The following is a 24,536-nucleotide window of genomic DNA, read 5'->3' on the forward strand; positions in this document are numbered from 1 at the left end:
TGGTCAGTGTCAGGCACACAAGTCTGGCACTGTTTCCCACAACCTGCCTTTCTCTCTCTCCTGAGACTTTGAACACACAGTGAAGACATCTGGCTCCTAAGCTAGGTCTTCCTGAGAGCCGATTGTGAGTTCATGGGCAGTCACTTCACTTTTGTAGGTGAAACTGTGTGTTACATGATATCTAAAGTTCTCCTAGCCCCAGGGTGCTGCTATTCTGTGGCATCCTAAGGAAAGAGACAGTGCAGAGGCTGATACCCAGTGGAGACCCTGTTATTGAGAAGTTTGTGTTTCCTCCCCCAAGGTTAGCGACCCAGATGGCAAGCAGTAATGTCTCTCTCTGGCTGTTTCATTTGGTATTTTCCCCACTACACCACACATGTGTATGAGCACATCATGGATTAACCTGGGCCTGCTTAGCTTCAGCCTAGAAGACCAGGTACAGACATAGGAATCATGCTTTCAGAGGCGTGTACTACTCAGTGTGTGGCTAAGTTAGATTCCACCAGTCGATAGCGTGCAGACAGGATTGGTCCTGAAGCCCTGTTTTATTTGGCCCCTGGAGTGTTTTGTTTTAAAAATTGACATTGTGGTATATTTTAAATTTGGAATATTTTACATGGAAACTCAAAATTTCAGATTCGCTTAAAAAATACAAAAAGATTTGACATCATGACTACTTGTCTGAGATTAATTCATCATCATGTTGCCTTTCAGTCCGTGATTTAAAGGCTCCTTGCTGCTGGCAGGTAGGCTGGATAATCTTCTTCTGTGAGCAGGCTGTCCTGTGTATTTCAGGATGTCTCATAGCATGCTGGGCCTATACTCACCAGGTGCCAACAGCACCTTCCCCTCCTTTGTGACAACCATCTGTGACCTTGGAAGATGTCACCTGGAGGGGAGCACAGTCTCCTCAGATTTGGGGACCAGTGCAATGGGCATGTGAATAGTGTGATCCCTGGACAGCACAGAGGTGGAAAAGACGGACTCCAATCCTAATTTTGCAGAGAATGAAACCAAAGTCCAACCAGAGAGTTTAAGTACCTTGTCTAGAGTGACACAGCTGGGACAACTAGTGTTGGACCTGAGCCTGAGCCAGGTCCATGGAGCCTTGCACAGTGCACTTTACACCTCAGCTGAAATGGAGCTTCCTCCAGAGCCCCACCATCAGCCAATCCCTGTCCACTAGACTGCTGACATGCCTGCTCTGACTGCTACTCCATCATTCCCAAGGTGCCCGGAGAACAGCACGTACTGTCTGATTGCAGGGCAGACAGCAGCCCTTCAGGGGCTAAGCATGGGCAGGCCTTCCTCATTCATGCAGATCAGAAGGGCATTTGCAAGCTTCCATCACACTCCCTGTGCCAGCCACTCAATGAAGCTCCTCCTATTCTCGACTGATTGAAATCACAAGTGGCTTGCATTCTCAAATCCACGTTTCCTCTGAAGCCACATATAAAATGTGCATCCAGACACAAATGTTTATTCAAAGCCATTTGTCACTCTGCAAACTCCCTGGACACAGCTCCCAGCACAGAGGAGGCTTCTGGGTCAGTGTGCCACAGCTCCCAGCACAGAGGAGGCATCCGGGTAGGTGAGCCACGGGTTCCAGCATAGAGGAGGCTTCTGGGTAGGTGTGCCACAGCTTGCAGCACACCTGGGTCAGGGTGCCACAGCTCCCAGCAAAGAGGAGGTGAGCGATGAGGGCACTACCAGCACCCCCCACCCCCATTGAAGTGAGAAGACACATAAACAAGCCTCAGAGCCAGACTTCTAGATCACCTACAGCAACCCCAAAGGGAAATGAGATGGAACAATCTGATACTCAACCACCGGGATGCCCTGAACTGGCAATAAAAGAGGATCTGGAAAAAATGAAATCAGAAATAATTTCTCACATAACAGCAGAGATTGTGCCCATAGTACAAGACGTGATTAATAAATCTAGAGAGGACACAGATAAAAAAAATAGGGGAGCTGAGGAACATGATGGAATCCCAACATAGGAAACAAATGGAATCCATAAAACAGATACAAACAGATTTCCAGGAGATTAAAAACTCCATTGAAAGTCTATGCAGCAGAATCAGCCAATGTGAAGACAGAATTTCAGATATAGAAGATAAGATTGCAATTAGTGACCAGAAAAAGAAAAATTTCTTTAAAATTGTAAGGGACCATGAGATATCAATCCAGCAGCTGATAAATGATGCAAAGAAGAATAACATAAAACTGATTGGAGTCAATGAAGAAACAGGAGACAGTGCAGATGATACACAAAAACTCTTCACAGAAATGATGGCAGAAAACTTCCCAAGCAGGGGAAAAGAACTTGACATACAGAGAAGTGAGGCATATAGGACTCCAACTAGCCTTGATCAAAAAAAATCTACACATAGGCATATAATAGTTAAGATTCCAGAAACCCAACAGAAGAACAAAATTCTATAAGCAGTTAGAGAAAAGAAACAAATCACATACAAATGAAAGCCCATCAGAATCACAGCAGACTTCTCAACACAAACCTTCAAGGCAAGAAGAGCTTGGAGTGATGTATTTCAAGCCCTAAAGGAAAACAACCTCTAACCCAGATTGATGTACCCTGCAAAACTATCTTTCAAAATTGATGGAGAAATAAGATACTTTCATGACAAACAGCACCTTAGGAACTTTATGAATACCAAACCAGCACTCCAAAAAATTTTAGACAAAATGCTAGGAAAAGACAATGACGATCACAAGCCCAGGAAGCTCAGAAGAATGAATTCACCAGGCACAACAAGAAATTAAAAGCAAAGGGAGAGAATCCAACAAAAAGAAAAAGTCGTGACAATGATAACTCAATATGCATCAGTTATAACCACCAATGTTAATGGTCTCAACTCACTAATCAAAAGAAATAGACTGGCAGAATGAGTCAAGAAGCAAGATCCAACAATATGCTGCATACAAGAAACACACTTAATTTAAAAAGAAACTCATAGACTGAAAGTTAAAGGGTCCAAAGCAATATTCCATGTAACAGGAACCTGAAAAAAAGCAGGAGTAGCTATCCTCTTTGCACACCAAGTGGATTTCAAAGCATCACTGATTAAGAGAGACAAAGAGGGACACTACATCATTGTAAAGAGAACAATCAAAGAGGAAGAGATGAGAACCATAAATATCTATGCACCAAACACTAGTGTGCCCAACTATATAAAACAAATACTAACAAATATGAAAAATCATGTAAGCACTAACACAGCAGTAGTGGGGGACCTCACTACCCCATTGTCACAAACAGATAGATCAGCTAGACAAAAAACAAGCAACAAAATACTAGAACTCAATCAAACTCTTGAACAAATGAACTTATATATTTACAGAGTGTTCCACCACACAGAATAGGAATACACATTCTTTTCAGGTGCACATGGGTCATTCTCCAAAATTGACCACATACTTGCTTGTAGAACATATTTGGGCAAGTGCAAAAGAATTGAAGTTATCCCCTGTATATTGTCAGACCATAGTGAGATGAAATTGGCAATCAATAGCAAAAGAAAGTGCAAAAATTTCATAAACACATGGAAATTGAACAACACACTTCTGAATAGCCAATAGGTCACAGAGGAAATTAAAGAAATTAGACAGTTCCTTCAATTAAATGACAATGACAGTACAACATATTGGAATCTATGGGACACAATGAAAGCAGTCTTACGAGGGAATTTCATAGCAGTGAATACTCATATTAAGAAAACAGAGCAAGCCCAATTAAACAACCTGATGCTGAACCTCAAGCTTCTAGAAAAAGAAGAGCAGGACAAACCCAAAACTCATACAAGGGAAGAAATTATAAAGATCAGAGCAGAAATCAATGCAATGGAGACTAAGAGAATGATACAAAAAATCAATGAAGCCAAGAGTTGGTTCTTTGAAAGAATCAACAAAATTGACAAAACCTTAGACGACCTTATCAAAAAAAGGAAAGAAAAGGCCCAAATCCATGCAATTAGGAATGAAAAGGTGAAATTCCAACGGACCCAGCAGAAATCCAGAGGATCATCAATACCTACTTCAAGAACCTATATGCCAATAAGATGGAAAACACAGAAGAAATGGACAGATTCCTAGACACATATGAATTACCAAAGCTGAATGAAGAAGACCTAAAAATTCTAAACAACCCAATATTAATCAATGAAATTGAAAACGTACTTACAAACTTACCAACTAAAAAAAGCCCGGGTACTGATGGCTTCACCACTGACTTCTATAAGACATTTAGAGAGGAACTACTGGCACCACTGTTTAAACTCTTCAATGAAATTGAAAGGCAAGCAATACTCCCAAATTTATTCCTGGAAGCAAGCATCACCTGGATCCCCAAAGCAGAGAAAGACCCAACCAAAAAAGAGAACTATAGGCCAATCTCACTAATGAACATAGATGCAAAAATCCTTACTAAGATACTGGCAAATAGAATGCAGAAGGTCATCAAAAAGATCATACACCCTGACCAAGTGGGATTCATCCCAGGGATGCAAGAATGGTTCAACATATGCAAATCAATAAATGTAATACACTATATCAATAGAGCCAAGCAAGGACAAAAACCATATGATCATCTCAATAAATTCAACATGCATTTATGATAAAAACCCTAAAAAATATTGGAATAGATGGCCTCTACTTCAATCTCATAAACGTCATCTATGAAAAACCAACAGCCAGCATCATACTAAATGGTCAAAAACTGAAATCCTTCACACTAAAATCAGGAACAAGACAAGGATGTCCACTATCAATACTCCTGTTCAATATAGTTTTGGAAACATTAGCCACTGCAATTAGACAAGAGAAAGAAAAGGAATGAAGGCAGGAAATGAAGAAGTCAAACTGTCATTATTTGCAGATGACATGATACTCTATATAGAAGATCCCAAGTACTCCACCAAACGTCTTCTAGACTTAATAACCAAATTCAGAAAAGTAGCTGGATACAAGGTCAAAACACAAAAATCAATAACTTTCCTCTACACAACTAACAGACTCACTGAGAGAGAATTAGAGCAAACAATTCCTTTCACAATAGCATCCAAAGAACTGAAATACCTAGGAATCAACCTAACAAAAGAAATCAAAGACCTCTTCTCTGAAAACTATAGAAGTTTGAAAAGAGAGGTTGAAAATGATATCAGAAAATGGAAAGACATCTCTTCCTCTTGGGTAGGAAGGATCAACATAGTGAAAATGGCCATACTTCCAAAACTGCTATATAGATTCAATGCAATCCCAGTTGAAATCCCAGTAGCATACTTCATGGACCTTGAGAAAGTAATCCAAAAATTCATTTGGAACAAGAAGAGACCCAGAAGAGCAAAAGCAATTCTAGGTAACAGAGACATGGCAGGTGTTATTACAACCCCTAACTTGAAACTATACTACAAAGCTACTATGATAAAACAGCATGGTAGTGGCAAAGAAAGAGACTTGAGGACCAGTGGAACACATTAGAAGAGGCAGAAACAACTCCAGACACACTCAGCCACCTCATCTTTGACAAAGGAGCCAAACATCTTCACTTGAGGAAAGATAGCCTCTTTAATAAATGGTGCTGGAAAAATTGGGTTTCAACTTGCAAAGACTAAAATTAGACCTATATCTCTCACCATGCACTCAACTAAAATTAAAATGGATTAAGGATCTAAATATTAAAATAGAAAGGCTGAACCAGCTGGAACAGAGGTTGGAAAGAACTCTTGAAGACATTGGTGTAGGAAAAGATTTTATGAACAAAACCTCAATTGCCCATGAACCTGCACAAACAATCAACAAGTGGGATCTCTTCTTACTAAAAAGCTTCTGCACAGCAAGAGAAACCACCAGAAGTGTGAAGAGACAAGCCACAATGTGGGAAAAAAATTTTCACCAGCAGTCTCTCAGACAAAGGTCTACTATCTCGAATCTATAAAGAACTTAAAAATATGAGACCTCCCAAATTTAAAGACCCAATCCAAATATGGGCATCTGAAATGAGCAGGCATTTCTCACACAAAGAGGTAGAAATGGCAAGTAAACATGAAAAAATGTTCAACATCACTGGTCATTCAAGAGATGCAAATGAAAACAATGCTGAGATTCCACTTCACTCCAGAAAGAATGGCTGCTATCATGAAATCAACCAATAACAAATGCTGACTGGGTTGTGGGGAGAAAGGAAAACTTCTCCATTGCTGGTGGGAGTGTAGACTGGTGGAACCACTGTGGAAGTCAGTATGGAGATACCTCAAAGAACTAGGACTGGAAGTCCCATTTGATCCAGCTATTCCCCTGCTGGGTATCTTCCCCAAAGATTAAAGTGATATATGTGCACCCATGTTCATAGCAGCACAGTTTGTAACAGCTAAAACTTGGAAACAGTCCAAATGGCCCTCAACTGGAGACTGGATAAAGAAAATGTGGGGCTTTTTTTTATAAAATGGAGTACTAGTCAGCCATCAAAAATGAGAAATTAGAGACATTTATTGCTAAATGGGTACACATTGAGGTGATATTCTTAAGTGAAATAAATAGGACACACAAGTGTAAATACCAAATAGTTTCTCTAGTGTGAGAAACTGAAAGTATAAATAAGGACTAAAAGGTATAATAGATAATGTGAAATGGAAAGAAAAGGGGCAAAGGGCAAGGGGAAATGGAAGGGCTAGCAGAAAGGAAAGGAGAGAATGGAATTATTATGAGAAAATATAAAAATGGAAACAAAGTCTTTATAAATAGGGAGGGATGGAGGGGTTGGAGGGAGGGCAGGGAAAGGGGGAAAAATAAGAACCAAGAGAGATTATGTAAAGTTGCAAATTTTCAATGATGAATGTCATTATATTGTATACCTAAAATGTACCAATAAAAGGATATACCATTAAAAAATAAAAAACAACTCCCCGAGAATATGTTCATTATTCTGCAGTTAGATGATATTACTTATGCACCAAGAATCTCTTTCATCTATCATGTCTCACCCTCTTTGATAAAAGCAGTTGTAGGAAAGTATGAATGATTTCTTACAAGAGATATTTTCTTTAACAATAACATACATTCCTCTGATGTTGAAAAGTACTTTATTAGGTTGGCTGTATAGAGGGCCCCAGGACTTGGATCTAAGCTTTGGTCTTGCCACTCTCCCACCAGAAGGCCTAAGCAGGGCCATAGTTTTCTCAACCACAAAACTCCACATTGGGGGGACCACTAAGAACCCTGGAAATTCTCACATGCAGTAGCCATATTAGTTTCACCTGGCAGTCAGAGTACTTGTTAGCTTTCACTATTGAGTCATGTTTAATTGGTTTGAATGTTACATTTTTTTTAGTTCTTTTATTGGTACATTTTAGGTATACAATTCATTTACATTTATCATTGGGTGTTTGTACCTGTACATGATATATCTTGGTTCTTATTTTTTTTCCCCATTACCTGTGCACCCTTCACCCCCTCTGCCCTTCCCTATTTACATAGATTTCATTTCCATTTTTTTTCTTTTCTCATAGTTTTTCCTTTCCCTCTTTTCCTTTCCCCTTCCCCTCCTTTCACTCCTTCGCCTTTGGACCTTTTTTCCTATTTCAAATTATCAATTATTCATTTTAATCATTTTAACCCTTGTTTACACTATCAGTTTCTCACACTAGTGAAACTATTTGGTATTTACACATGTGTGTCCTATTTATTTCACTTAAGAGTATCACCTCAATGTGCATCCATTTAGCTATAAATGTCTCTAGTTTCTTGTTCTTTATGGCTGAGTAATACTCCATTTTATAAAATAACCCCACATCTTCTTTATCCAGTTTCCAGTTGATGGGCACTTGGGCTCTTTCCAAGCTTTCGCTATTACAAATTGTGCCGCTACAAACATGGGTGCACACATACCACCGTGGTATGATTCTTTTAATTCTTTAGGGAAGATACCCAGCAGTGGACTATCTGGGTCAAATGGGACTTCCAGTCCTAGTTCTTTGAGATATCTCCATACTGACTTCCACAGTGGTTGCACCAGTCTGCACTCCCACCAACAATGGAGAAGGGTTCCTTTCTCCCCATAACCCTGCCAACATTTCTTATTTGTTGATTTCTTGATAGCAGCCATTCTTTCTGAGGTGAGGTAGAATCTCAGTGTTGTTTTCAACTGCATCTCTTGAATGACGAGTGATGTTGAACATTTTTTCATATATTTGTTTGCTGCTTTTACTTCCTTGTCTGAGAAATGTCTGTTCATTTCAGATGCTCATTTTTGAATTGGGTCTTTGAATTTGAGGGGTCTGATTTTTTTCAATTCTTCATATATTCTAGATAGTAGACCTTTGTCTGATGTACAGCTACTAAAATTTTTTTCCAATATTGTAGATTGGTCTGTTACCTCTGTTGGTGGTTTCTTTTGCAGAGCAGAAGCTTTTTAATAAGATGAGATCCCAGTTGTTGATTCTTTCTGCTAGTTCCCGTGCTGCTGAGGTTTTGTTCATGAAGTCTTTTCCTATGCCAATGTCTTCAAGAGTTCTACCTAACTTATCTTCCAGCAAGTTAAGTGTTTCTCTCTTAATATTTGTATCTTTAATCCACTTCAATCTTAGTTTAGTGCATGGTGATAGGCATGGGTCTAGTTTCAATCTTTGGCAGGTTGAAATCCAGTTTTTCCAACATCATTTATTAAATAGGCTATCTTTCCTCCAATGATGGTGGTTGGCTCCTTTGTCAAAGATGAGGTGGCTGAGCATGTCTGGAGTTGGTTCTGCATCTTCTAATCTATTCCACCGATCCTCCAGTCTTTTCCTTTGTCAGTACCGTGCTGATTTTATCACAGTAGCTTGGTAGTATAGTTTCAAGTTGGGGATTGTGATACCCCCAGTCATGTCTCTGTTGTTTAGAATTGCTTTAGCTATTCTAGGTCTCTTATAGTTCCAAAGGAACTTTTGGATTGTTTTCTCCAGTTCCATGAAGTATATTGTTGGAATTTCAGTTGGCCTTGCATTGAATCTATATAGTAGTTTTGGAAGTATGACCATTTTCACTATATTGGTTCTTCTTACCCAGGATCAAGGGATGTCTTTCCATTTTCTTGTATCCTCTTCGATCTCTTTTTTCATAGTGCTGTAGTTTTCAGTGTAGAGGTCTTTTGCTTCCTTTGTTAGATTGATTCCTACATATTTCACTTTTTTGGATGCTATTGTAAAAGGAATTGTTTCCCTAATTTCTCTCTCAGTGAGTCTGTTATTTGTGTACAAGAAGGCTATTGTGTTTTGAGTGTTGACTTTGTATCTGGCTACTCTACTGAATCTGTCAATTAAGTCTAAAAGTCTTTTGACTGAGTTTTTTGGGTCTTCTATGTAAAGTATCATATCGTCAGCAAATAATGACAGTTTAACTTTTTCCTTTCCTATCTTTATTCCTTTTATTTCTTTCTCTTTTCTAATTGCTGTAGCTAATGTTTCCAGAACTATACTGAAAAGAAATGGTGATAGTGGGCATCCTTGTCTTATTCCTGATTTTATTGTGAACTTTTTCAGTTTTTGACCATTTAGTATGATGTTGGCTGTTGGTTTTTCATAGATAGCTTTAATCGGGTTAAGATAAAGACCTTCTACTCCAATTTTCTGCAGGGTTTTTATCATGAATGGGTGCTGGATTTTGTCGAATGCTTTTTCTGCATCTATTGAGTTGATCATATGGTTTTTGTCCTTGACTCTGTTAATATAGTGTATTACATTTATTGATTTATGAATGTTGAACCATTCTTGCATCCCTGGGATAAATCTGACTTGGTCAGGGTGTAAGATCTTCTTGATGACCCTCTGTATTCTGTTTGCCAGTATCTTGTTGAGGAGTTTTGCATCTATGTTCATTAGGGAGATTGACCTGTAGTTCTCTTTTTTGGTTGGGTCTTTCCCTGGTTTTGGAATCAAAGTAACACTTGCTTCCAGGAATGAATTTGGAAGTATTTCTTCCCTTTCAATTTCCTTCATGATTTTAAAGAGTAATGGCATTAGTTCTTCTTTAAATGTCTTGTAGAATTCAGCAGTGAAGCCATCTGGACCTGGGCTTTTCTTTGTTGGTAAATTTTGTATTATATTTTCAATTTCACTCATTGTAATTGGGGTGTTTAGAATTTCTATATCTTCTTCATTTAACTTTGGCAATTCGTATGTATCTAGGAATCTGTCCATTTCTTCTGTATTTTCCATTTTATTGGAGTACAGGTTCTCCAAGTAGGTATTGATGATCCTCTGGATTTCTGTTGGATCTGTTGTGACTTCATCTTTTTCATTCTTAATTGCATGTATTTGTGCCCTTTCTTTCCTTTTTTTGATAAGGTTGGCTAAAGGTTTATCAATTTTATTTATTCTTTCAAAAAAACAACGCTTTGATTCATTGATTTTTTGTATTGTTCTCTTAGTCTCCATTGCATTGATTTCTGCCCTAATCTTTAAAATTTCCTCTCTTGTATGAGCTTTGGATTCATTATGCTCTTCTTTTTGTAGGAGCTTGAGGTTCTGCATTAGGTTATTTATCTGAGTTTTCTCTGTTTTCCTAATATGGGCATTCACTGCTATGAATTTCCCATGTAGAGCTCCTTTCATTGTGTCCCATAGATTCCTGTATGTTTTACTGGCATTTTCATTTACTTGTAGAAACTGTTTAATTTCTTCTTTAATTACTTCAGTGACTCATTGTTTGTTCAAGGGGGTGTTATTCAATTTCCATATGTTTGTTGGGCTTTTGCAGTTTATGTTATTGATCTCCAATTTTATTGCACTATGGTCTGATAATATACAGGGGGTAACTTCAATTCTTTTACATTTACTTAGGTATGTCCTATGAGCTAGCATGTGGTCTATTCTGGAGAATGACCCATGTGCAGCTGAAAAGAATGTGTATTCCAATTTTGTGGGGTGGAACACTCTGTAAACATCTATTAAGTCCATTTGTTCAATAGCTTGGTTCAGTTCTAGAATTTCCTTGTTAACTTTTTGTCTAGATGATCTGTCTATTTGTGATAGTGTGGTATTGAGGTTCCCCACTACACTTGTGTTAGTGTTTATTTGGTTTTTCATGTCTATTAATATTTGTTTTGTATAGTTGGGGGCATTTGTATTTGTTGCATATATATTTAGGATTCTCATCTCTTCCTCTTGGATTGTTCCCTTTACAAGGATGTAGTGACCATCTTTGTCTCTCTTAATTAGTTTTGGTTTGAAATCTACTTTGTCTGCAAATAAGATTGCTACCCCTGATTTCTTCTTGGTTCCTGTGGCATGGAGAACTTTTTTCCATCCTTTTACTTTCAGTCTATGAGTTTCTTTTTGAGTTAGGTGTGCTTCTAGTATACAGCATATTGTTGGATTTTCCTTTTTAATCCATTCTGCCAGTCTATTTCTTTTGATTGATGAATTGAGGCCATTAACATTGATGGTTATAATTGATAGATATTGGTTTATCCTTGTCATGATGTTTTACTTTTGCTGGCTCTTTTATTTCTTATTTTCCCCCCTTTCCCTTTAGTGTCTTACCTTGCCTGGTGGCTTCCCTCTGTTGGGCCTCATGGAGTTGTGACCTTCATTGCTTTTTTCTAGGATATTGTTTAGAATTGCTTGTAGTACTGGTTTGGTGTTCATGAAATTTCTCAGGTGTTCTTTGTCGTGGATGTATCTATTTTCCCCATTGATTTTGAAAGATAATTTTGCAGGATACAACAGTCTAGGTTGGAAGTTATTTTCTTTTAGGGCTTGAAATACTTCACTCCAGGCTCTCCTTGCTTTGAGGGTTTGTGTTGAGAAGTCTGCTGTGATTCTGATGGGATTTCCTTTGTAGGTGATTTGTTTCTTTTCTCTAAATGCTTGTAGGATTTTATTTTTCTGATGGCTTTCTGGGATCTTGACTATTATATGTCTCAATGTAGATATTCTTTGAACATGGCTAGCTCTAGTTCTATATGCCTCACTTATCTGTATATCCAATTCTCTACCTCTGTCTGGGAAGTTTTCCACTATTACTTTTGTGAACAGTTTTTTTATGTCAATTGTACTTTCTCCTGTTTTTTCATGGACTCCTATCAGTCTTATGTTATTCTTCTTTGCCTAGCAGTTGTTGCATTGATTTCTCGTGGTCCCTTACTATTTTTAAGAAATCTCTATTTTCATGGTCTCTAATCACGATCCTGTCTTCTATATCTGATATTCTATCCTCAGATTCCCTTAATCTCCTGTGGATACTTTCAATGGAGTTTTTAATCTCCTGAATATCTGTTTGAATCTGTTTCATGGATTCCATTTCTTTCTTATGTTGGGCGATCATGGTTTCCATTTCTTTCTTATGCTGGGTATGCATGGCTTCCAGCATGTTTCTGAGCTCATTTGTTTTTTTTATCTGTTTCTTTTCTAGATCCTCTAATCATGTCTTTCACTCTGCTCACATTTCTCTGTAGATATCTGGGAGATTATTTATGCTTTGAATTTTTCTAGAGCCTCATTCATCTGTTTTATTACTTCATGTGCTATCAGTTCAGGGTGTCCAGGTGATTGATTATCAGACTTTTGCACCTCATTTCCCCCAGAAATTGCCTTTTGTGGGGTGGAAGTCTGGGTTTGTGACTTGCTTAAATGTCTTCTCTTTTTTGTTTTTGGTACTGTCCCTGGTTTAGTTCCTGGGTTGATATTATGAAGTTGTTTATTGTAAGTATCTTTGTTGATCTATTCAAAACACTTATGGAATGATTGCTTCTCAGAGGTGTCTACTGGATATAGCTATTCTTTAGGTTTTGAGTCTATAATGACTCTGAAACTATCTCATTTTCATTATACCAGGAAGGAAAACTGTTTAGATCAATCACGACACCTTAACCCAAGTCATACAATCAGCAACACCATAGCATCAAATACCTCTTAAAGAATGACAATTTGTGGTAGTTATTAATCTGTCATCTTTAGCTGTGTGACTTAAATCACGATCAAGGACCAACCCAACATATAGTGAATAAACTCTTAAATATAACAACTTTATCCTTTGGGATGGGGAGTTAGAAAGGGTTGGGGAGGGAGGGATACATGGGAAGAAGTATAGGGGAAGGTTAGCAGTGTGGTCAGAGGACACAGGTGAGAAGGAAAAAGAGAATAATAGGAAAATAAAGAAGAACTCTGACTGAGGACCAAAACAGGGACAAAAAGGGAAGATGAACAATGTGGGAGAGCAAGAGAGTGAGTGTAAGAGAGAGAGAAAGGAAAGAGAAAAGAAAGAAGAAAAGAAAAGAAAAAAAGGAGAGAAAAACAAATATTTTCAAAGAGTAGGAGAAAAAAATTAAAGACAAGAGGAGCAAAAGAAAAGAAAAAAGAAAAAAACCAAAATAATAAAACTAATTTTGGGAATAAACAATAATCATGAAGATGAAGGGCCTCTTTCAGGGTATGTCTCTGCTGTCACAATAGACAAGGTGGGTTTCAGTGTGCAGACATAAGCCAATGAGTCTCAGCAAGCTAGTCGCAGACCCATGAGATTCAGGCAGATTTCTGGCTGCAAGTCCCAAGTTGAGCTCCCTGTCCTCCTGTAGGGTTAAACTCTGCAGAGTTGTATTGCAGGTTCCAGCTGCCCTTCCCCTGAAAATAGACCTGGTCCTGATGGGAGGTGAGGATGACTCCAACTTACCCAGTACAGTGGTCTGGTGGTCCGGTGTCCTCTGCGTCTTTGTAGTGTGGAACCAGGTGGCTGTACAGAGGAGTGGGGTAGGGGGCAGTGTCCAGTGGATTGCTTCCGGGGTGCAGGCTGATTCAGCGTGTTCCACATGACTGGTGACATTGCTACGGCGTCTGCAGACCTGCCTGTCTGCAGCGGGCTGATTCGATGTGTTCTATGTGACTGGCAAGAATGCTACATTTTTGATATGCCTCCCCTTAAAAAAGTGCAGAAAACATGTACTGTAAATTTGATTCCTTTATACAATTCTAGAGGACCCATGAACAGCTTAACTGGAATTTTTTGTAGTTGTCAATGATATATTGTCTTAGTTACTTTTTCATTGCTGAGACAAAATACCTGACAGCCAAAGTTAAAGGAGAAAAGGTTTATTTAGCTCACAGTTTGTAGAGGTTTCAGCCCACAATTCACTGAATCCAAGGCAGAGAGGTATCACAGAGAAGAAACAGTTCATGGCAGTCAGAAGATAGCAGAGCAAGCAAAGGACAACCACAGCTCTTTCTATCCTTTATATCTTATCCAGGGTACATATGGTGGGTACACACCCTTCATCCTAGTGCCCTTGATCCTAGCTTTGCACCATGAATCAACTCCAGTGTCACACATTCTAGATACAGCCACCTCTGAAAAAGCTTCATCTCTGACTGCATGAGGCTTTGGGGGTACAGCTAGACACAAGGTGCTGGGCAAGGCCTCTTGGCAGAGGAGAAGACCAAGTGGGCAAACGACAGGTGAGCACAAGTTTTTCAGTGGGAGAACAGCATTTGAAAATGAAGGAAGAGTATGTCACAAAGATACCAAAGATGACAGCTTATGACCACGGTGCAAAGAAAGGATGTGGCCCAGGTCAAGGAAGTATATTGCATGTTATCAGTGTGGACAGATTTTCCTGGGAAAGGGACAACTACTGCATGGTTGTGACAATCCAGTGCCTTTGTGCATTTGAAGTTCAACAAATCTCAAGGTGTAATTCAGAACAAATTGCGATACCCCAAGACTGGTGCCAAAGTGCTTGTGAGTCATCATCTCTAGACAGTCAGTACCACTCCAGGGCTGTGGGACCCTCACTCCTACTGGACCTGACCTTGGGAAGAAACTTCTGCACTTGAATGAATGGGAGCTCTGACACTGTGTAGCAAACTTTTGTTTTTGTTTTTTGTGGGGTTTTTTGGCATCGGGGACCGAACTCAGGACCTTGGGCTTGCCAGGCAGGTGAGTATAGCAAACTTTAACAGAGGAGGCTGGGTTTTCACATTCCACTGGGCCCTGAGAACTCTGTAGCTGATACTGGGAACTGGAAGTTTTCAGAGTACAATATTTAAAATGGTTCACCATTGTATTTAAAGGGAAAGAAGGAGAAATGGGGATTGAGGTTGGGCAGTGGCAGAAATGTCTGGGAGTCTTGCAAAGAATTCACAATTTACCTGTAAATTAAAGAATTCAAGCATCAAAGTAGCAGAAGAGGTTTGATATCTATATCATTTTGATATAAGGTAAGTGACAGTGGAAATGTAACTAAGTTTCCCCCATTTAACATGAATGTCTCAGATTGTTCAGTCTCACTTCTTGGGTGTAAAGTTTTTATTTGTGTTACAAATGCAGAGGCAGATGAGAAGAATAATTGCTACATTCAACTCGTACTTGAGTAAATTAAGATCTGTGAGCCCCTTCAGAACAGGATGTCAGGGCAAGAGGCCAAAGGAGCTAGGTACAGCGTGAAAGCCTTGGAGAAGCTGGACCTTTGGGGCAAGGCTTAGAGTTCTCTTCATTTTGCATAGCCCAGCCTGACCCGCAGGAAATTTCCTTTCCAAAGATTACATTTGGGCACAACTTCCCCCAGCCTATTTTTTATTGCTGCAGTTCTCACAGTGTGGTCCCCCAAAAGCAAACCCCACTGTCACCTGGAACTTGTTAGGAACTGGTTATCTGCTGCTGCAGTACTCAAACAGAAACCCATCTGGGCCCCCGGCAAGTCAGTCCGTTGTTACAAGCCTCTGGGTGATCCTCGGGCATCAGAAATTGTCACCTCATTGTAAATTACAGCCCTGGAACTCAGTAGAGAAAAAAGGTGGAAGTGTCCATTTGGTATTAGAATCAATAACCTAAAGTGACTTGATATTGTAAGCAAGGAACAGTTTGATTTTGTTCTAAGTGTGCTTTTACATGGATGTGCATCCTGCAATGGATTTAGGGTATGTATGATTGCAAAATATGCATCCGCAATGATGACACAGCTTTAGAATGGTTTTATACAGGCATATGTTTTTGCATGGGTTATGAATCATCACTTCTGCACTTAACAGTGGTATTTAGCAAAACAAAATAAAGACAGCCCTTTTCTTCCCCAAATAAGCAAGGTTGTTGTATGTACAGAATGTTTTATTTCTACCATCATCTTGAAAAGGATCATCTCTGCTGATAGTGCTGGAATTTTTCATTTCTTTGTGCCTTACTTTGCACCAGTAATATTGCAACTTTGATAATACATGTCTGTTTACATAGTCTATAATATTTCTGAAATGAAGTCTGAGTTGCTGCTGAAACCAGCATTTCTTAGATTCTTTCCACTGCCCTCCATGAGTAATCCAATATACATGGAAGGATAAAAAAGTAAACGCTTTTGTGATAATCCAGATGTTTTCAGTGGAATTTTAAACAGTTTGACAATTTGGTCTTGTTAAAAAGTGATATAAAATAAAGGCATCTTAGCAAATAATTGTCCATTAAATATTGTAATTCTGTCTCTCTTGCTTACAGTGGATTGTTTTCTGAGTCTTTCCGTGTGGGTTGCTTTCAGAATTCTTTCAAATTAGAGCTCAATATTCTCTTTTATATTTGATCCAAGGTTTGAAATACATGAACCTGTCTCTACTTAGTTGAACAATAGCTTCTATTATGGTATCTTTTTCTTTAAATCCAAGTGTTATACTCAGCAAATTCCCTATCCCAAACACAGGCAATTAAATTGTCTATAAGTTACTCAGAGCCTCAGAAAATGAAATGGAATGGGAATTTGTACTTTGAAATGAGTTCAAAAATGTGTACCATTTGTCAGTGTTCATCTCTGCTAAATTGTCCTCATTATTTTCTGGTTCTGCTGCTAACAGATGAAATAATCTGACACAGACTTCTCTAGAAGCAAAGATATTTCCTCCAAGGAGAAAAAGTGGGCCTTTCTCAGCAACTGGCAATCAGTTTCTCCACCTTGAAGATGGAAGAGAGAACAGAATAATGTTTCCTGGTGGCAGCAAAGCTAGGTGAAATTTGAAAACACCCCCACAATAAACAAGACTAGTTAAGGGCATTTGTGCTGTTTTCTCAAATATCTAGGGCTGTCTGAGTGCTGACAGCCAGAAACTCTAGAATAAAAGAATACTGACTCTGGAAACCTAGAGATACTAGCTGATAGCAGAGATCAGATGCTAAGGTCCCTCACTGGCCTGGCCTGCCTTTGGCATCATGAGTCATGGTTTCCTTTTCCATCAGTGTTCATCCTGACTTCCTTGCTGCTGGTCCTGATAATTAGGGACTTCAGCACACCCTGTAGGTCTGTGTTTATGTTCTTGATATCTCAGAAAACTTGATGACCAGGTTTGGTGGCACATGCCTGTAATTCCAGCTCTTGGGAGCCTGAGACAGGAGGATTGCCGTGAGTTTGAGGCCAGCTTGGGCTACATAGTGAGTTCAATGCCAGCCTGAACTACATAGTGAGACTCTGCCTCAGAAAACAACAAACCAACCAACCAACAAACAACAAAAACAAAAAAAGAAAAGAAAAAAAAACAACTTGATGAAACAAGGAGAGAAACAAGTGCTTATTAGATCAATGCACAAGAAAGATGATAGTCTGTCTTTTTAATCATTTCTGAGATACTTGAATAAACGGATCTGTAATTAGACTTTCGGGCAGTATGAAGACAATGTTCAGGAGCACAGGCTTCTTCTCAAAGTAGAGAGGTCACAAACTCTGTGTCACCCCCACCCCACAACCTCCCTCCACTTATTACCCTGCTTGGCCAGGGTCCTCAGCCTAGGCAGCTAAGACTGCTATGTTCCTTTCAGATCGTGTTCCTATCTGAGTGTGAAGATAACTGTTTTGTCTCCACTTTGTCCCTTACCCAAGGCCTGCAGCAGCAGCAAGGGGATCCCGCTTGCAGGACCTCCCTCTAACCTGCAGACCTGAACAATGTTCTCATGTCCTTTTCTCCTCAGCTTCCACAAGAATGTTTCTATGCCGAAACACCTGAATGTATGAGATTATTTCAGAGACAAAACAAGGATGTGCCAGACAGACGTGGGTCAAGAGGCATCAGATTTTGTCTCATACAGAACACAGTTTAATGAGCAACCCAAAAGGTAAGTGAATTAATTCTTATCTTTACTCAGTCTCTCAGGAGAGAGACTATGGTGAGCACCAGGGTAGAGGAAGGATGGTTTTGTGACATACACAAGCAGCACAATATTTTACAAATCCATTCTCCCCAATCCACCATTTTTCATGTCCTCTGCTGTCTTCTAGACTTTGTCTCACCTGCAGCTCCCACCCTGAGTTTCTATTCTCTTTGCAGTGTAAGTCTTCTTGCTTCTCAATAGACCAGCCCCTGGAATCAACTCACAGTGCACTTCACAGAAAGGTCCAGGTGACTGTGTGAGTCTGTCTGGGTGGAATTTTGATTTATTTTCTGCCTTCTTCTATCAGAGGGTAAATTCCATCAGTTTAGGGACTTTATTCCCTTCTGTCTAGAGCAATACCTGGCATATAATAAGTACTTACTGACTGTTGGATTAATGAAGGAATATATGATCATTCACCCCTGCTTCTCACAGGTTAAGTGCATTTATTTTTTGCCCAGCTTATTAACGCTATACTGGAAATTATGATGCATATTGAGAAACACAGTACTAAGTTTGTGTTTTTCTTTTGTCTCCATTGAATAACTTGTTCATACATCTTTGCAAATCCAGTTTCTCCACTGTTACTGTGAAGAATGACGTGCAAGACTCTGGGCTTTATCCCTGTAAAGGTGAAGAAATATTACCTCTGGTGCCTCACTGCCTTTATTCTTAATACAGAAAACCTAAAAGTGACAATTCAAGTCTTCGAAACTCACATCCAGCCTTAAGACTTCTTCTTCTTATCCAGACAGCAGCTCCAAAGAAAAAACGTTTTCAGATGATTTTACATCAGTACCAATGAGTCTCTCTCTTCTATATAGCACATGAATACTTGTGAAGTAGTGTCACCTGGGCTAAATAGGGGATGGGAAGTGCTCTAGAAGCTCTTTGCCACACTGAACCCAAAGGTAGGCAGATATCTGGATTCCCTTTCCAAGGAAAGCATTTCCTTTAAATACATATTTGTGTGCACTTCATCAACAGTGATTCTGCCTGCCCAATAGCTACAAGATGTTTAAGGAAAGCCAGTGTTCCCTAAAACAACACACTGCCTTCTTTTAGCTTCTGGCCTCAGAGGAAATAAGACCATCTCAGTGATTCAAGTTCTCACAGCCTCAGCAGAACATAAACTGAATAGCAACAGACTCTTCATCCACAAAAATGATCTGGTCATAAGTACATCATTGCCTCCCTGGAAATTTGTTTTTGGAAATTAAAATCAATGTGAAATCCTTAATTTAGGAACACTCTGAGGTTCTGCAGATTAGATAGCAGACTGGTAATATGCTAAAAAAGAGATAGCTGAAGAAAACCGTGTGTCAGGGAGCACATTTATTTATTATAACCACATTAGGAACTCTGTAATAGTTGTGAGTGTTGAACAGCTACTTCCAAATTCACAGAGATGACCACTCTCGGCGTGGCTCTTGAAGAATTCTGCTTGCATCTTCCACATTAGATATTACTAATCTTTTCCTCTGAACAGGAAAGGGCTGGACCCTTGAATGAAGGTCAGAGAGAATGAGGACATAGGACTCAGCTCACCTCTTCAGGAAGATTCTCTTCTTGACCACACCTCTTTTTTATTTTTATTTTATTAGTACACATTTGCAGAACATGAAATTTACATTCATCTTGGGGAGTAGGTACATGTACATAGCACAGCTTGATTCTTTTTTATAAATCTCCTTCCCACAAACCTCCCTCCCTCTTTAAATCTGTTTTCCCCATTTTCATTATTATTGTTGTTATTATTATTCTTAGCTGATGTTTACAACATATAAAATTTATATTTGTTGTTCTTTTCAGGCTCCCTACATGGCATAACTTACTTCTTATTTCCCCTTCCTCTACACCCTCCCCTTCATCTCCTTGACCTCTTGCTATTTGCAAGAGATCTATTTCTTGTCTCCTTCTCTCCAGCTTTTATTTTGCTTTTTGTTTGTTCTTTGCCTTACTCACATGAGAGATACCATGTGGTATTTAAGCTTGTGTGTCTGATTTATTTCACTCAACATTATAACGTACCTATGAATTCCCCCTCAACTGTCTCCCTTCATCCTGACCAACTCCAAGATTCAGCAGGAGGAACTCCTGTAACAGCTGAGGATTTCTGGCCTATACACCAAATTGACTTGGTTAATGGGTAGTGTTTATATTGTAGGAAGCACAGGTTACACAATGTGCACTTTCACAGGGTGATGAATTAGATGCTTCACTTCAGTGTGGCATGGTGGCACGTGCCTGTAATCTCAGTACTCTGGAAGTCTGAGGCAGAAGGATTGAAAGTTTAAGCCATGCCTGAGCAACTTATTGAGACCCTGTCTTGAAATTTAAGGAATGGATTGGGGATGTAGCTTAGTGCAAAGGCCTTGAGTTCGATCCCCAGTCCCACCAAAAACACAAACAAAAAATAACACTTCACTTCAGTTAATGACAGCTTGGAGCTTGTCAAAATATCACTGGCAGTTACAGTCACTGCACATAGAGATGGTATAAAGGCAAAGAAAGTGAGCCATGGAAACAGATACCTGCTTATATTGTAGATCCGGACTCCACTTCTGCATTCTGTATGCAATGTTCTGCATTCTGTATATAGTGTTCTGTATTCTGGGCAAGTTACTTACCTGCTGTATATTTTAGTTTGCTCAAGTGTAAAATGGGGATAATGGCAGTAAACAGTTCCTCCAGTGTTTCACTTTCATTCACTAATGTGATGCTTTCAACAACCCCATGAGGTGGGTGCTGCTGTCACATGACTCCTTCCCCATCTTGAGTACTAGAAATGGTGATGTGCTTGGGGGACACTTAATCTTCGCAGCGATCTGAAGCAGAAGTTGATCTTGTTTTACTCATTTGCACGTGAGGAAGCTGAGGTACAGAGAATTAAGCAACTTGCCCAGAGGCAGTAAGTAGTTCTGTTGAAATTACTGCCTCTAAATGCCATGTTCTTAAATAGAAAGCCTCCTAGCAGAGCTCCCCTCATTTGTTAAAAGGGGATGAAACCAACTTAAATCATATGTTTGTGAATGGGAAGCCTTTGAAAAGGAGGCTGACGAGCTGCCATCAATGCTTGCATCAAAATAAACAGAATTGATAGACACAATCAAAATCTCTGGCTTTAATTTTGTTGTTGTTTTCCCCCCCTTAGTGTAGGATTTTATGATGCAGTTTCCATGAGAAAAAGGATCCTGTGGTCATGTAAAATAATCAACAAAAAGAATGAAGGAAAATAGCACTGGTAAGCCCTTGGAGGAAATTGCTAACAAGATGTTTGTAAACTGTCATGAAATCCCCCAAACCTAGAATTTCACAACCTACAAGATGGCAGCGACCTGCCCTTAGAGGGCGCCAGGGAGTCCGCTGGGCCTTTCCCCCCTTTCTCTAGATCGGGCAGCGCTGAGGATTTCTGGATGGTCCTTAAAAAGCTCCTCAGGGCCTTCCTCTGGTTTGGAGAGTGGGCCAGGGTCACCCGGAAAGCTAAATGCAGCCTCTGGGTGATAAAAGCTCTGCGGGAACTGACTTCCAACTAACCACAGGGCGAGAGATCGGCTAATGCAACCACAAAGTGGCTGGCTGGCACTAAACCTTGCTAGCGCTTGGAGAGAGATTCCGGGGGCGTTGCTTTGTCTCCATCTTGGAAATCTTTCCCTTACCAGGAGGAAAATTCTGATCTCCACCAGTCTGGAACTGTCGGGCACAGCCGTGTGTGAGGAAGGGGATGAACGAGCCGTCTGTGGGTCCTCACCACCCCAAGCCCTGTGATCTTCAGGAGAGGCTTAGCCAGCTAGCTCTAAAGCAGGCCTGCAGGAAATATGCTGGTGGGGGTTGAAGACTTTACTGGAATACCAGAGCTCTCTGTAACATGACAGATTTATTTTTCTAAAAACATTGAGACATTACGTTTTAACGCTGAGTGATAAGTTTTTGGTGAGCTTTCAGAATCCTCAAGTATGCATGCAGCCCATGGCTGTTTCCCGGACAGGACTCCTTCTAGCAAACCCCTCTGTCCAGGTCAGGTGTGGACCCTGCGTGAGGCCACAGGCTTCTTCTTGCACTTGACCTCGAAAAACATTTTGTTCGGAAGAAATTGAGGTTAGTTAGGACCAGGGATTTAGCTCAGTGGTTCTGCCACCTGCCTCGAAAGTGCAAGGTCCCGGGTTCAGTACCTAGTACAAAAAAAAAAAAAAAAAAAAGAAATCAAGGTTGACAGTGTTAAGATCTTGAGTTTTTTCTTTAAAATATTGCTAGTGCTTATTCTTCAGCACTGCCTTTGAGCTAGAAATTGATGTATTTAATGGCTGGTATTGGCTGATGGAACCAAATTACGTGAAAGAATGGCTTTCATCATATTGCTCAATTTAGGGATTTCATTCATTTCAAAGGTGAGGTTAATTGCCTTTAGAAAATGTTAAGCAATTACCCACTAATAATAGCAGGGGAGAGGCTCAAGACAGCTCAAGACAGGGTGGGGAGCGGGGTGGGAAACAGCTTTCATACTTGAATTAATGTTGAGAAATGAAAACTATGTTAAGCTTTTAAAAACCTTAGCGAGGCTGTGCTTTAGCCTTTCAGCAGTCCTGACCATCAGTCTGTGCCACTTCTTCAAGACCCGGTGCAGAGGCCTTTGGTGAAAATTCCATATGATTCCTGCTGTGTCCTTCTGCAACCACTTACAACCTGGAGTAGAATCATCAGTGGGGTGTAATGAAGGTGAGTGTGCCATGAAAGCTGAAGAAGAACCTAGCCAGGGGCTTTTCAATCCCACCCAGGGGTCTTCTGTATTACTCACTATTAAAATGCTCGAAGTTTGGCATCATGCTTCTAGGGTTCAGGGTTCAAGATGTAGGTCCAAAGCCCTGGGCGCTTTCTCAGGTGCGTGTGCGTGCACACATATACCTACACACACTTGCATACTCACACACTCGCTGCTACTGTATCTCCCTGCCAGCACACCTAATTTCAAGCCAATGGAGAATGGTTAGGCTGAAGACTGGGTCTGCCATCTTATCAATGCAAGATTCTACTGCAGGCAGATACAGACTCTGAATAAGCAACAGTTTTTTTTTGTTTTGGTCCCAGGGATCGAACTCAGGTCCTTGTGCTTGCGAGGCACACGGCAGAACCACTGAGCTAAATCCCTGTCTCTATGACACTGATTTCTTCAGTGGGAGGAGTAAGGCTGTAGTTGGTGTGGCATGTCATAGCTTATTAATGTTTGCTAGATTGCTTGCCTGCTGTGAGCACACAGTCCTTAGGCAACCCCAGTGTTCCTTTGTAGCTGGAAGTGAAGCTGATCGGCAGCCACCAGGGACACTTCCAGCTGAGAGTCTAGTCCAGTATCTGGGGGAGGGCAAGATGCTGCTGTTTCCCAGTTCGCTAGGGCAAATGTCATGGTTAAGTTACCCAGCACTACATCTCAGTGTAGATGCCAACCCTTCTAAAAGCGATGCTAGCCGGAGCCTGACAGCTCAAGTAAAATCCCATAGCCACATGAATGCATTTCAGTTCCTTTCTTTCCAGAAACAGCAATGCCTTGATTTCATGGGCTAACCATAAGATGATCTTGGTATCCCCAAATTATAGTTCTCTAACATCTCAGTATTAATCTTGCATGAGCTTAGACCTAAACAAGGCAGCATTTGCAGGTAATCTGTCACTAAATCAAAGCTCAGACTTTCGAGGATTTTGTAAAGAAGGTAACTATCTATTTGCCCCTCTGAACATTGAGATTTCCACATTCCCACTTCTGATAGAAGCCACCATCATAATGTGGCATGTATTTGGACAGTTTAGTTAAGGCCTACTTTGAATATATTGGAAAGAAGTGTGTGTGTGTGCTGAACTTGGTGGCACACACCTATAATCCCAGCACTCTGGGAAGCTGAAGGAGAAGGATCAGGATTTCATGCCAAACCAACTTGGGCAATTTCATGACTTAAAGAGACCCTGACTCACAGTAAAAAATTAAAAGGATGGGGAATATAGCTCAGTGCAGAGGCCCTGAGTTCATTCTTCTGTATCACACACATGCACACACAAAATCAAGCAAAAGGTCTACCAGCTAACACAAAAGAAAATATAAATATAAAAAGAAATTGTAAAAGAAAATACATTTAAAGAGAGAAACCTGTTCATTTTACTTTATAACAACAATTCAATCTGTATAAGTATGTTTCCTTCTTTTTTTTCCTTGAAGTTCCAAGAAGATTCTATCACTTACAAGGCAAAGCTCAGTTCTCATTCATTGTCTTTTTAAAAAAAAAAAAAAAAATTCCTAACTGTTTACAACTCTGGGCCTACTGGTACCTGTTTATTCCGAGTTATAAAATGTCATTAAACATTAAATATTACAGCTGGAAAGAACAGTTAGAAACTGTTCCTTTTCATGTCATAAATGAGGATGGAGAGTCATAGAGAAATGAAGT

At 39.9% G+C, this 24,536-nt stretch overlaps 1 protein-coding gene across 14 annotated transcripts in view; it reads left to right on the forward strand.

The window, feature by feature from the left end:
• Ccdc91 (coiled-coil domain containing 91) overlaps positions 1 to 22,308 on the forward strand; it is a 401,979-nt gene extending 379,671 nt beyond the window's left edge. For 10 of the 14 annotated variants that reach the window (XM_087200271.1, XM_087200275.1, XM_087200272.1 and 7 more), the window contains one exon: positions 17,926 to 22,308. In XM_087200271.1, coding sequence (XP_087056397.1) covers positions 17,926 to 18,054 — 129 coding nt within the window. In that variant the 3' untranslated portion in view covers positions 18,055 to 22,308. Of the gene's footprint in view, positions 1 to 16,820; positions 16,971 to 17,925 lie in introns of all 14 variants that reach the window. The other 4 variants (XR_015446979.1, XR_015446978.1, XR_015446977.1 and 1 more) reach the window with 4 other exon arrangements.
• The last annotated feature ends 2,228 nt before the right edge of the window (positions 22,309 to 24,536 follow it).

Source organism: Heterocephalus glaber, unplaced genomic scaffold (assembly GCF_053883595.1).
Source record: "Heterocephalus glaber isolate CG9 unplaced genomic scaffold, H.glaber_assembly_v1.0 deba00001733, whole genome shotgun sequence".
Classification (NCBI taxonomy): domain Eukaryota; kingdom Metazoa; phylum Chordata; class Mammalia; order Rodentia; family Bathyergidae; genus Heterocephalus; species Heterocephalus glaber.